General features: G+C 38.6%; 1 protein-coding gene and 1 long non-coding RNA gene across 2 annotated transcripts; both read left to right on the plus strand.

Moving 5' to 3' along the window:
* The first annotated feature begins 800 nt into the window (after positions 1 to 800).
* LOC118242182 (endonuclease domain-containing 1 protein-like) lies at positions 801 to 6,121 on the plus strand. The gene is made up of 2 exons (XM_035531186.1): positions 801 to 1,184; positions 3,086 to 6,121. Exons 1-2 carry the CDS (start codon positions 912 to 914, stop codon positions 3,737 to 3,739), a joined length of 927 nt encoding a protein of 308 aa, XP_035387079.1. The 5' UTR covers positions 801 to 911; the 3' UTR covers positions 3,740 to 6,121.
* A 5,058-nt stretch (positions 6,122 to 11,179) lies between these two features.
* LOC118242147 lies at positions 11,180 to 12,400 on the plus strand. Its single transcript, XR_004776581.1, has 4 exons — positions 11,180 to 11,194; positions 11,362 to 11,738; positions 11,906 to 11,971; positions 12,080 to 12,400. It is a non-coding gene; the product is annotated as an uncharacterized LOC118242147 (long non-coding RNA).
* The last annotated feature ends 550 nt before the right edge of the window (positions 12,401 to 12,950 follow it).

Raw genomic sequence — 12,950 nt, forward strand, 5'->3', positions numbered from 1 at the left:
AATAGCAAATGAAAACATGATAAGAATTATAAGAAAAAATAACAGGGTAAAACACAAGAATAAAAAAAAATGACAACCCAATAGATAAATGAAAATTAAAATAGAGATTAAGACATGGTAAAAGTTACAGTAATGAGTGACTGGACAAAAACACCACTATGATAAAATAACAAAGCTGTGAGGCAATAGAAATAAAAAGGATTTACAGATCAGGAAAGGCAGTCTGAAAGAGAAAAGTTTTAAATGCTTTTTGAGGGCGGATAGTGTTGAGCAGAGGTGGCGGTGCAAGGGGACGGAGTTCCAGAGCTTTGGGACTGCAACGCTAAAAGGACTATCACCATACGTGTGTAGTTTGGCAGGAGGAACAGCCCACTTGAGCATCGGCAGACCAGAGCCACCGTGAGGGATTGTGTCTGGACAACAGAGCAGAGAGGTCATTTTTGTACATGCAGCCTGCCTGTGCTTCTTATTAATTGCAATGACGATGTTAGAGATTCAAATTGCTTGATAATATAGAGAAAATATCATATACATGAAAATTTTAATTTTATCACTTATCATTGAAGCACATGTCCAAGTTACAATGATGACAAATGTTGATCACAAATGTGACCTTCGAGCAGAAACTCATAGATGTGTCACACAGAGCTGTTTGTTTTACGTTTACAGTTAATATCCCCGATATTACGGTAAAACCAATGACAGCAGTTTCACACTTGACCTACAGTCATGGATCTTTGCGTAATTACTCGTCAACGTTCGAAATGAAAGTCAAAATTTGCTTTCCTTTCCCAGTTCGATAATGGAGGAGGAGGGTGCACGGATGAACATTTAACGAGTCAAGGCCGTACAACCGCACTTCTGCAGAGATCTGTCCGGTACAAGAACTCGTTACTCTCGAGTGTTTAAAAATGCGCTCTTTTACGTTTATTTTGCCGCTCCGAAGCGAATTATTAAGTATTTGTGGCGGGGATGTTGGCGATTTCTCGCCCTGTTTAAATTATTTCTGCCGAGCTTGGCCTCCTCGAGGCATCTCAGGAATTCCGATCTGTCAACGCTATGAGAACCGATATCACTTCGCGACACTGTACAGTCATGAGCGTCGCACGCCATGGTTTTCGGCGTACGTCTACTCGCCGCCAAAGGACAAGAGACCCAAGAGCGTCTGGAAATATGAACCACAGGTGAGTATAACACCTGGACCATCTATTGGGCAGGGATGACACTTATTTGCCGTATTACCGGTTGTTAATAAAGAAAAGTATTACGTGCTAGTAAATTGGACTGGTAGTCCACGTGAAACTAACGACAGAAAAAGCTTAAAAACAACGTCCTACTTTCTATCGCAAATAAAAAATAATGAGTAAACTCAATTACAGGCATGCGCAGCCACGTTAGTTAATATTGTCAGCCCTTTATAGTCAGTAGTGTGACAACACAGCTAAACCATGGATAATATACAATATAACTTTTTAACGTTCTTTATTATACAGTAGATCAGGAGCACAATCAGAGCAGGGAAAGAGAAAATTATAGTGCAATTTTTGCAGTTGACATATGTTCAGTCTTTGGGGAGGGGGTGGTATTTTAAAATTTCTGTACCTCAGTAATGTCCCACTTTATATTAGGATAAATACTGTATACATTTATTAAATTAGGATAAATTTAATAATATACATATATGGCTAAACAACTGGACTGAATGAAATTTAGCTGATACCATAGCCAGCTACCTTGCAAAACAAATTATACCTATATTTTTCAAGTGCAATTTGCACAAAGTGTGTATAACAAACTGCATTTCATTTTCACACGTTTGAAAACAGGATTGATGCTCTAACCAACCACTTAAGCAACAAGTACTTTGAAATGTCTCTTCGGTAAGAAGGAAATGAGCTGAGTCGTACTTGAGAACCGTACCTTTTATCGAACGTTATCATTAGTTTCATTAAAGGCATAATGAGTAGGACTTGTGAATAGGTCTCGGAAAGAAACTGAGCAATACGTTTGTGACCTCTCTCTCTCTCTCTCTCTCTCTCTCTCTCTCTCTCTCTCTCTCTCTCTCACTCTCTCTCATATGTATATATAATATAAAATCTGGTGGATTTCACAAGCTCATGACACCCCTTGAATGGGCATGCCATCCCTGGTGAGATCTCTAGAAAGAAACCTTGAAAGTAACCAAGATGGAAAGAGGGGAAACACATTGGATGGAAATCCATCTGAATCTTACCAGAAAGGATGTCATCTCACAGCTACTAAGGGGTTGTCCATGGACTATACCTTGTTAATGACATTGAAAGTGATATTAACTGACATTGTAGCGGGTTATCTTTGACTGATCAAGCAACCTAACCACACTCATTCATTGTCTTGAAAGTTTTAATGACAGTTGGTGTATCTTTTTTTTGGGGAGAATCTGCTTTGAGATGGGCACATATGGACAAAAGTATCATTATGTGATTAGGCCAAATTACAGGAATGCCTGAAGGCACCAAAGCCATAGTGATCATTCATCTGGAATGCTTATCAACTTCAGATTAGACAATACTGTGAAGGCAACAGTACTGTGGTGACAATTTACAAATGGTATATTTTGCATCCCTTTTGACTTTTTGTGTTGATATTGCAGGGAATACTCCTTTAATAAATGCATACATGCAGACAAATCACCACTACATGTGACAATATTACTCATACAGTTGTGCACCAACACAGACTACATAATGGTCAGCAGTTTTAATGAGTTTAAGCATCGAACAGCACGCAAAATGGAGAAGAAGCAGCTCTGAGAGAGAAGTAGAACTCTGCTGTGGTTTGACACAGAGAGGAATAATGCTGCGTTAATGTACTTGTTCGCTCACTCTCTGTATGGTTCCCATCAGAGACAAGACTTCCTCCATTCCTCCATAACTCAACCAGAAATTGCATACCTGTAGCCCCAGGGTATTCTCTCTCTCTCTCTCTCTCTCTCTCTCTCTCTCTCTCTCTCTCTCTCTCTCTCTCTCTTGCACACATAAAGATTGCTTGCAAAAATATCATAAACAATCCTATAAGATTATGTCCACCTCTCTTGCCCCTCCAGTTGGCTAACTCTCATTCGGACGGCAACATGGTCCCGTTCCCACCACTGCCGGAAAAAGTGGACCAGAATGTAGTGGAGAGCCAAGCCATGCAGCAGGACTACATCAACTCCACCTACACACGCGGGCACCTGAGCCCGAGCCTGCACCACAGGGATAGTGAGAGTCGGAATGCCACCTTCACCCTCACCAACATTGTGCCGCAGAGGGCCGGCTCCAATGATGGTCCCTGGGCCAGGCTAGAGGCCAAAGTCAGCAAGAGCCTGGCAGCGCACTGTCTGGGCGACGCCCATGTGGTGACAGGGGTGATCCCGTACATGAGCGAGCGTTGGCTGAAGGATGAGAACAGGGTGGCTGTACCTGAGTACCTGTGGTCAGCATACTGCTGCTGGAACTATACGCAGGACCTCCCTAAGAGCCTGGCGAACATGTACCCATCGTTCGCTGCCATCGGGAGGAATGACCCTGACAGCTCAGAGGAGATCGTGCCGGTTGACCGATGCCGGAAGAAGGCCGAGCTCGGCTATGACGTGCGGACCATGGCCCTGTCCGCCCTGGAAATGTACCTGACGCAGAGGTATGGAGTGCCGGTTGGCGTCTTCCACAAGCAATGCACCAGATCAGAACCTTCTGGCAGAAGCTGGGAACCTGTCTAAAGGACCGATGCTGATCTTTAATATTTCAGGAATGTTTGAAATAACAATAGCAGGTGTAAACAAGGTGCTATTTTATTGAAAATGAGCCAAAATGATCAATGTTACACTTTAATCAAAGTTCCATCTTAAATCAAATATGCATTTTTAAAATTAACCATTTTTTCTTCCTCCAGCATGGGAATTTTAGAATAGTTTTTAAAATGTTTTACATACAGAGTATCTAGTTAGAGAGAAGACTTGATTTAACTAGAAAATCACTAGGATAGTAAATGTTGATGTTGGGGAAAAAAAACTGAAATTGGGATCAAGATCTAAATAACATTTTATAGATAAACTTAACCATGTGATTTAATCTTAAAGCTACAACACTGATCTAATAGGTTACTGTGCAACACCACGCAGAGTTTCATTACAGTACTAGTCAAACGCTGACATAATGTACAAGAATTTTAAGCATTAAATTAACTAGTGAACATAAAATTACATGTTTGTTAGAGATCTGAGCTAACATATAAAAGCCTTCTGAAAATACTAATGGTCAAAATTAAATTGCTTGTCAAGATTATATGCGTAGATGTAGAACTGTATTAGCTAAATAATGGTGGTTCTATGGTATCAGCATTAGCTGGGAGCATTTGTTTAAAAAATTAAGCCAAAATTGTATAATAATTATGTTTATGGAAGTATAGCAAGTAGAACAACTTGTCACATTCACGTATAAGTTGTAGCGTCATAAGTTTACATATTGTTGTTCAGAATGAGGCTTTTATTTTGAATAGTCCCAATAGTCCCATACTATCAGCATTCCTATACCTAGTAATTTTGTTTCTCTCAATTTCATTTGTGGTATTGCTTACATGACTCATGACATATATTAATAAACAAACTCCTTGAATTCACTTGAATCTGGAATTTAAATTAATTTAGGAGTAATATAGACTAATATAGTCTTTTAGGCAGGACTCATCTCTGGAAGTTTGGATGTTTGGTAATATAGCTTTCTTTGTTTGTTCGTTCATATCCCCATTTATTTTGGATTACTTTGGGCAACATAAAGAAATCAATTACTGGTCTTTTTTTAAATTTCCAGGTCATTGCTAGTGCTGCATATATCAACATAAAGTGATCAAGAAAAGCCAATCATAATCCAGCCTTAAACAGCCTTGAGTACAAAACATGATACGATACCACACAATATACATCAAGCAAGAACCACTGCTACAAAGCATATTTGATTATAAATCACTCATACAAATATTTTTGCCAGTTTAACTGTACTTACGATTTTCTCTTGGGTAAGAACGAAATGTATTCATGGATGGATTCATGGATTGAATCAGATTAAAAAGCACTTGTTTTTAAATACATTTATTTATAGAAATTATAAATATAGTACATGCGCCTCCAATGTTAACAGTGATACTGTAACCTCAATACAATGTATTGGAAAGAAAAGAAGCAGAGCCCAGAAGAAGCAGCTTCCTGCTTTATTGCCAAAGCATTTTCCTTTGGATATGCCATAACAATAAAAGTACTTTTCTTTTATAAGTACACCAGAAATGTCCCTCTTCCAGTCTAGATTACCCAGCATTCAGGAACAAATGGAAGTCAACTCCAAACAAGTGTTCCCTGGATCTTACACTGAGATACATTCTGAGGATGCAGAGACATACTTTATTATTACCTCTTTTTAGTCATCGTACCCCTACTATGCAGGAAAATAAGACCTGCCAGCAACCTAAGCAGTATGTTACAGATAACTTGGCTTGTTTGTTATTGCTTAAATGCTGCTTTTTGATAAAAACTTTAGACATTGGACACTCTGGCATGTTCCTCTTTTCCAATGGCAGCAGCATTCAGTTACTAATATATTGTGTTTGCACCTTTTACACAAGCAGAATGTGTGTTATGCATCAGTCCCTGTCCCTTTATTCTGACTTCTTTACAGATTATGTGATTACTTTTGCAATATTGTTGCAATGAAATGTTAGTGGCAGAAAATAATATTAACTCAAGTTGTACTCAGTCATAATTATAAGTCGCTTTGGATAAAAGCATCAGCTAAATACCATAAATGTACATGTAAATGTAAACTTGTGTTCTGCTACTACAGTTAATGGGGGTGGGGGCGTATTCCTAATCCTGGGCCCCTCATGTCTTTTTCTTCGTTATTTCTTGGTGCTGTCACACACAATTCAAGCTATCAGCTAATTGGCAGAAATTTTAGCAATGGAATCATATATGAAAACAGACACCGTGCAGTTGGGGGGGTTGTCAACATGTGAGTGTTGAGATTGTAGGTCCAAATTGTTGTATTTATAAATAAATGTTGGAGAATTTATTAAAATTGATTGTTTAAATAAACCAATCAACAATAATATGGTATTGTTTATATTTTATGAAATAAGACATTGACACAATAGAAAAAAACAACAACAACATTCTACTGACATCTTAAACCAACAATAATATAAGAGCCAGAACTTACATTTTACATTCAATTTATTATCCATATATGTAGAAGGAATTTGTTTTGGTGAAATTGGCATTTACATGATTGTCACGGACGGCGCCTCCTCCCAAGTGTCTCCCTGTGTGTGTGTGTGTGTGTGTGTGTGTGTGTGTGTTCGTCCTTGTGGCCATGCCCCCCGTGTGTCACACCTGTTTGTAATTGCTTTTCATTAATGTATGTTTATAAACCCATATGGTTCTGTTGTCTGTTGTCGGTGTTTGATGTTACGCTAGCTCAATGGCTACGTAATCCTTGTTCTTGGTGTAAATAAACATGTGTTTTTGTTTTCTGTAACTCATCCCTGCATCTTGCGTAGCCCCCTATCTTTACAATAATAAGATAGAGTAAGTGGGTAAACCAATCAAATGTAAAAATACATAAATAAATGGAAATAAAATGCAACAAAAGTCTTTTTGAAAAAATTTTAGGAATTACATTGGAAAACTCATTGTTGAATTCACATTAATGTTAAAATATGTGTGTGTGTGGGGGGGGGAGTAGATTGATGTCTGTTTGTTTTTGGCTTTGCACCAAGTATTGGTGGTGTAATTTAATAATTCAATAATGTAAACTGTGGTGCAGGCAAGTAGAGGAGGAGTCAGTTGTTTTGCACCCGTTCCTAAAATGTTTCCCACAGCCTTAGTCTACATTCATGTAAAAATAGTTCACCTTTTTCTTAGGAGAACATATTTGTTCACCAAACATCCAGGACCAAACATCCAGTGATTTCTGTGATTGCAACAGCAGTAAGACAATATTGAATGTTACTTTTGAAGTTCTGAACCTGTGGTTCTAGCTGTTTCTAGTGAAGAAGCATACATTGTTTCACACACAGTATAACAACGTGTGTGAACTGTTTTGCCATTGTCGCATGCAGTGAATGGTAATAAATTATTGGTGACCATTTTGTCAAAAATATTCCATCCCATTACTCTTCCATTGTCTTAGCGTTATGTGGTTCTTCTGAAATACCTCTGGTCATCTTAAAATTAGATTTCCTTGTCCTGTTAATCTTAACCATTGCCATTAATGCCACTTGACTAATAAAAAATTAAAATGTATTAAAATTTGGCAGTAGTCATGCTTCTTAAAGGTGCATGGGTGTAATTCATGGTAGGGATTGTGAGGACAAGCAAAAACTCAGACGGTGTATTCTTTGCAATGTCCTGTTTCTCTGGAACCTTTGTATACTTCACTACAGTTTTGAATATCTCTATTATAGTGTGAGGTGCATGGCTTTTTATCAACGTTTAATTGCAAAAGTAACTTGTGGTGGAGGAGCACGCAGGACCACGCTGTGGGGGCCCTCAAGGTGAGTGGGCCCCCGTGAGGCGATCGCAAGCACCCATACAATATTCAAAGCAGAATATGACCCATCACATACAATATATGCTGAGGCCATAGCAATAAGAGGTGAGAATGTTATAGAACAGCTGGCCATGCGCCATTAACAAAGCATAAGAACCAGGATAACATTTGCTTACACATGTGAAAAACCCCCATCATCTACTGTTCCACATGCATATCATCTGCTGTTGCATATGTGTGGTAAATCGTTATCATCTGCTATAGAAGCTATTAGGGTGATATGGAACCCTTATGCAACCAAAATCACAAACATGCTATCTGTAACGGTGAGTGGTAAGGAGGCGAACACGTGCGGAGAAGGGCGAGATTTATTAGGGGCAAACCCAGAGGCGTAGTCGTTATAACGGTCCAGGGTCATTGAGCCAATACGTAGAGTACAGAGATAAAAGAGGAACCAAAAACAAAAGTACACGAAGGCAAACGGGAAGTAGGCTATAACAAAGAAGATAGGAAAAAAAAACACACGGAAGTAAGGAAAAACAAACAGCTACAATCACAAAACAGGCTAACAAAGGAAGGCTTCAGAATACAGACAGGCTTTCAGAAAGTCAAACATTCAATGAACAGCCAAGACAAAAGGCCCAAGACAGGGTTTAAATACATGAACCTAACAAAACTAGAAACGAGGAACACGTGAAAGTAATGACAGGCATGGAAAACAAACGAGAGGTGGAGAAAACAAAACAAAGGAATGGAACCAAAACACACAAGACAGGGAAACCATGGAAGCAAGGAGGGACCATCCGTGACTCTATCACACGCCGTCAGTACCTTTCACACACAAATAAGCAGCATCCCTATGTGATTAGACAATGCAATAGATTTTAATTTTGACAATCCACAAGGCAGAGAGCTTCTTTTTTTCTCTGAACATTTCCATTACTGAATTATTTGTTTGGTATTGTATTTGTTTTAATTTCTTTGGGTTCTTTGTCTTATACAGTATATACATATTTGATACACAAGGAAGTGTTAACCATAAAGTGGCTCAAGACTTTCAAAGTGGGAACTAAGACTGTTCTTGTAATATTTCCTTGAAATCCTCTTTTCTCATAAAAAATCTGAAACCTTTGCTGTCCTCAGAGTATTTGTTTACATATAGGAAGGATGGTACTGGCGAGGACATCATCTTCCAGGCGTCAGAAGGATATGTGGTAATCAGAGGCTTTTTGTGTCTAAGCACAGGTACATGGTTTGTTTGAGGGGGTATTTTTAGACTGAACCTCAACATGTATGGCAGCTATGACTTTATTGACCATGGACTTATCTCCTATGCTCCAGTTGAGCTAGCATAATTCAGTGACTGCTAAAAGTTAGCCATGTGGCTAATGGAGTCACTCAGGGCCTATGCTGTGAATAATTTTTGTCATTTCCCCAGGATTGGGAAAAGTTTCTAACTATTGTCCATGCCAATAAAATAACACTGGTACATACTTGGAGAGGCCGTCTCTAGTGAATCCACTTTCCGAACCTACCCAAGAGTCGCACAACCCACACATGCTGGGATTTTGTTTACACTAGAGGGATTTCTCAAGGAAGAGGAAATATGAAAAGCTAGGGAGTTCAAGGGTAATGTCATAGTTGTTGGCATTAGAATTGACTTTAAAACAATGTAACTTGTCAGATAAACTGACATCAATGTCCATTAGGATGGTTTTGTTCAATCTATAGTTTGTGACAGTGTCACATCAGACATTACCACTGTGAGGTTCATCTATATTTATTCCTTTTTATCTTTTTATGTTAATGCATATTGAAGTTATTTTATCCTTGTATGCTCTATAAGCACATATTCTTGTATGTAAAGCACCTTTAAATACACTGAAATATCAAATGTGCTATACAAATCAATAGAAATAAACTTTCCTTCCCACTAACATGTACTGACAAAATGACAAAGCATTAGATCTTTCCATTAGTTGTAGTGCTCAAAAATCTATATATTAGGGGTGGGACTTTAACGCGTTAATTTCGATTAACTAATTACAGGGAAAATAACGAAATTAAAAAAATAACGCATTTTAATCACACTTTTGCACCGTGGAACGTTTCTCAGTGCACGAGTTCCAGGCATACAGATTATATTGACGCACAATGTGATGAGCATGATGCAGATGACGGAAGAGGCTACGCTGGTGGATGGGAAATTTAAATACAAGAAACTTCCAGATGGAAGTACAAACAAAAATGTTGTTATTTGCACTTTATGCAGGAAGGAGTTTGCTACCACCTCAACGTAAAACATGTTGGGGCTAGCGTGCAGGTCAGTAATGTTAACTTAGCTGCTAAATGTGATAGTATTCCTAGTACGAGCAAACAGTGTCGCCAGTCAACACTCGACCACATGTCAAAGTCCACGTCAGACAAATTGACCAATTCACTGGCGAGATGGATTGCTGTGGACTGTAGACCGCTCTCTGTGGTCGAAGATAAAGGGTTACAAGACACGCTGCAAATTGCGTCAGCTGATGCAAGTTACGAACTGCCGTCCAGAAAGACGATGTCGAAAAAAAATCCAGCAGTGTCGTAAGATAGTGGGTCACTTCAAACATAGCCCTGCCAATACAGAGGATCTACATCAGCAGCAAACAGTCAGAGGATGTTTTTAATACCATTTTAGATGATGATAGACAATATTTTATCTATTTTATTTTATTTATAATGGGAGCAGTTGAAGTCAATCAGTACTTTGGCATTTTTGGTCAGAATTTCCGGTGTTCTGAAAAGTATTTACTCTGTGTTTTCTGCACTCATCTATTGGTCTGTGTAGTAGACTGGTGGGAAAATAAACGAGATTTTGAAGTTTAAGCTTATGTTCATTGATTCATTCATCATCCAAACTTAAATTAATATTTCTTATGTTAAATATTGAAATGTGATTAAAATGTGATTAATTTCGATTAATTAATTACAAAGCTTCTAATTAATTAGATTTGTTTTAATCAAGTCCCACCCCTACTATATAGTATTACGGTCAGTGGTGGCTCCTTTCGAAGCAAACAGTCAAACCGGTTAACGCAAAGCTAATTCAAACTGGAGTGATTGGAAAAACCTATCCTGTAACTATCAACCGTGCACACGGTTTAAGAGCACATGATCTTGTTCACTATACGGCGCTGACGTAAGTGGATCACACAAAGTGCCGTCTGCAATAGGAAATAAGATTACAGGGTAGTGTGGAATCTAAGATAAGAAATCAATAAAATAAACAGTACAATAGTGCGTAAGAAAAAGAAACAGAACCGAAAAAAATAAGTAATAATGAAAAATGAAATTCAATGAGAAGTTGCGGTAGGTAATAATTACCACAGATTTGAAACTTTTGAAATATCATGAAATGTTGGATTTGATAGTTTAATTTCATTTCACAGTTAGCACTGCTTCAGAGAACCTTTCTTTATAGCCAAGCCCATTACAGTACGTCAACAATCAAATCCGTCATGTCACTGTGCTCAGCGGCGGTGCTACACGCGGACTTGTCTTTATGTTGTTCCTGTGCTGATTCTCACTAATTTGTGTTAATCCACGTCAGGTGGTGTGTGTCGTCCATTAGTGGTCAGTCACACCACCTGGAGGTTATTATCCCATTATGATACGCTTTCTTTAATCTTGATTTGTATTCATGACTGTTGTTGTCAATGTTACGTTTTTTTATTATTATTACTGTTATCATTCATTTTTGCCGTAGTTAGCACGCTTTTATGTTTGGTGTCGTTTTCGTTACTTTCATGAAACATTCCAGTTGGAGACTCGCGTTTGCTTTCCTTTTTTCCTTTTTGTCTGCACGTTACTTCTGTTGAAGGTAATTCAAAAAGATGCAGTAAATGTAAATACAAATTCCAAGATTTGTGTGTGAGAGGCGTTAGAGTTGGTCCTTGTTTTAGGCTTTGCACTCAGTATTGGCGGTGTAATTTTGTAATTCAACAATGTAAACCGTGTGCAGGCAAGTAGAGGTGGAGTCAGTGATTTTGCACCCGTTGCCAAATTTCCCCACACCCTTATAAATTAACCACATGCAGAAATAGTTTATATTTATCTTTCACTCGAGAGAACCGATTTCTCCACAACTGAAAAGACCAACTGGAAAAAAAAAAATGGATCCCTGTGATTGCAACAGCAGTAAGATAATATCGAATGTTACTCTTGTTTTTTAAATCTCATGTTTATTGTAGTCTCTGATTAGGTATGTTATGGGATAAATCTGTGATTAATCCTATTTCTTTTAATTAAACTGAAATAATGATTCATTAATCATTCTATTAAACCTATTTTCCATAACATTTCAGCTGGAACTTGCAGGTGTGGTGTCAACTGCAAATGCAAAAATTGCAAGTGTCCAACTTGCCAGAAAAGTATGTTCAGTTCATCTATATGTGCTCACAATATCTTCATTTGGAGTACAAGCATAAGCCTTGACCATAAGTACCTTCTCACCAATACTGCTGTTTTCTCATTCATAGGCTGCTGCTGTTGCTGTCCACCTGGGTGCAGCAAGTGTGCTTCTGGATGTGTGTGCAAGGATGAGGCCTGTGATTCTAGCTGTTGCAAGTGAACATCCACGTTTGTTTCACACACAGTGCAGCTGTGTGTGAGAGAACCACTGTCCCATGCAGTGAGGCTTGTCGGGAGTAACAAATGGCTGGCAAACCTTTTGTCAAAACTGTCATTTACTTCTGGTTATCTTCACTCTAGTTTTCCTAGTTCTGTTAAACATAACCTTTGCAATTAATGTTGCATGACTAAACCTGTGTGGAAATGCCAATAAAACATCTGAGTATTTCCAGTGTTGCTGCATTCTGTTATTTCGGTTTACTTCTTTCAAGGGACCTCTGGTGATCTTTAAACTCTCCTTTTCTTTACTTAGTTGGCTTTTTCAGACCAAGTATTGCTCTAGGCACTGGAGGCTGAGAAGGGCCAGTGCTGATTATTCCATCAGAAACTCCACTGTCCACATCCACCACCTGAGATCTTGCAGACTGGATATCCTAAATGCTGTTACTTGTAGGCATAACTAGATTAAAGACCGAACAGTAGTCTAGGACAAGCAACTCTATGTAGGTATTGCATTTATGTGAGAACTCGAGGGACTAAAGAAAAGCTGCATCATCCACTGCTCTATTGGCGTGATGTAGTCCAGTTGCAAAGAGGCAGAGGTCATTATTCACACAACTCCAGCTTGTTGCTGCCCCTTATGACTACTGTTGTGACTGCCCCTGGTCTGTAGTTATTGATGCTTTTGTGTGGGATTAGAGTTTTGGAATGACTAATGTAGCATGGGGTGATTGGAGACATCTGAATGTGTATTCCTGTGAGTTGTACAGTAGGTTTTAT

Source organism: Electrophorus electricus, chromosome 10 (assembly GCF_013358815.1).
Source record: "Electrophorus electricus isolate fEleEle1 chromosome 10, fEleEle1.pri, whole genome shotgun sequence".
Lineage (NCBI taxonomy): Eukaryota > Metazoa > Chordata > Actinopteri > Gymnotiformes > Gymnotidae > Electrophorus > Electrophorus electricus.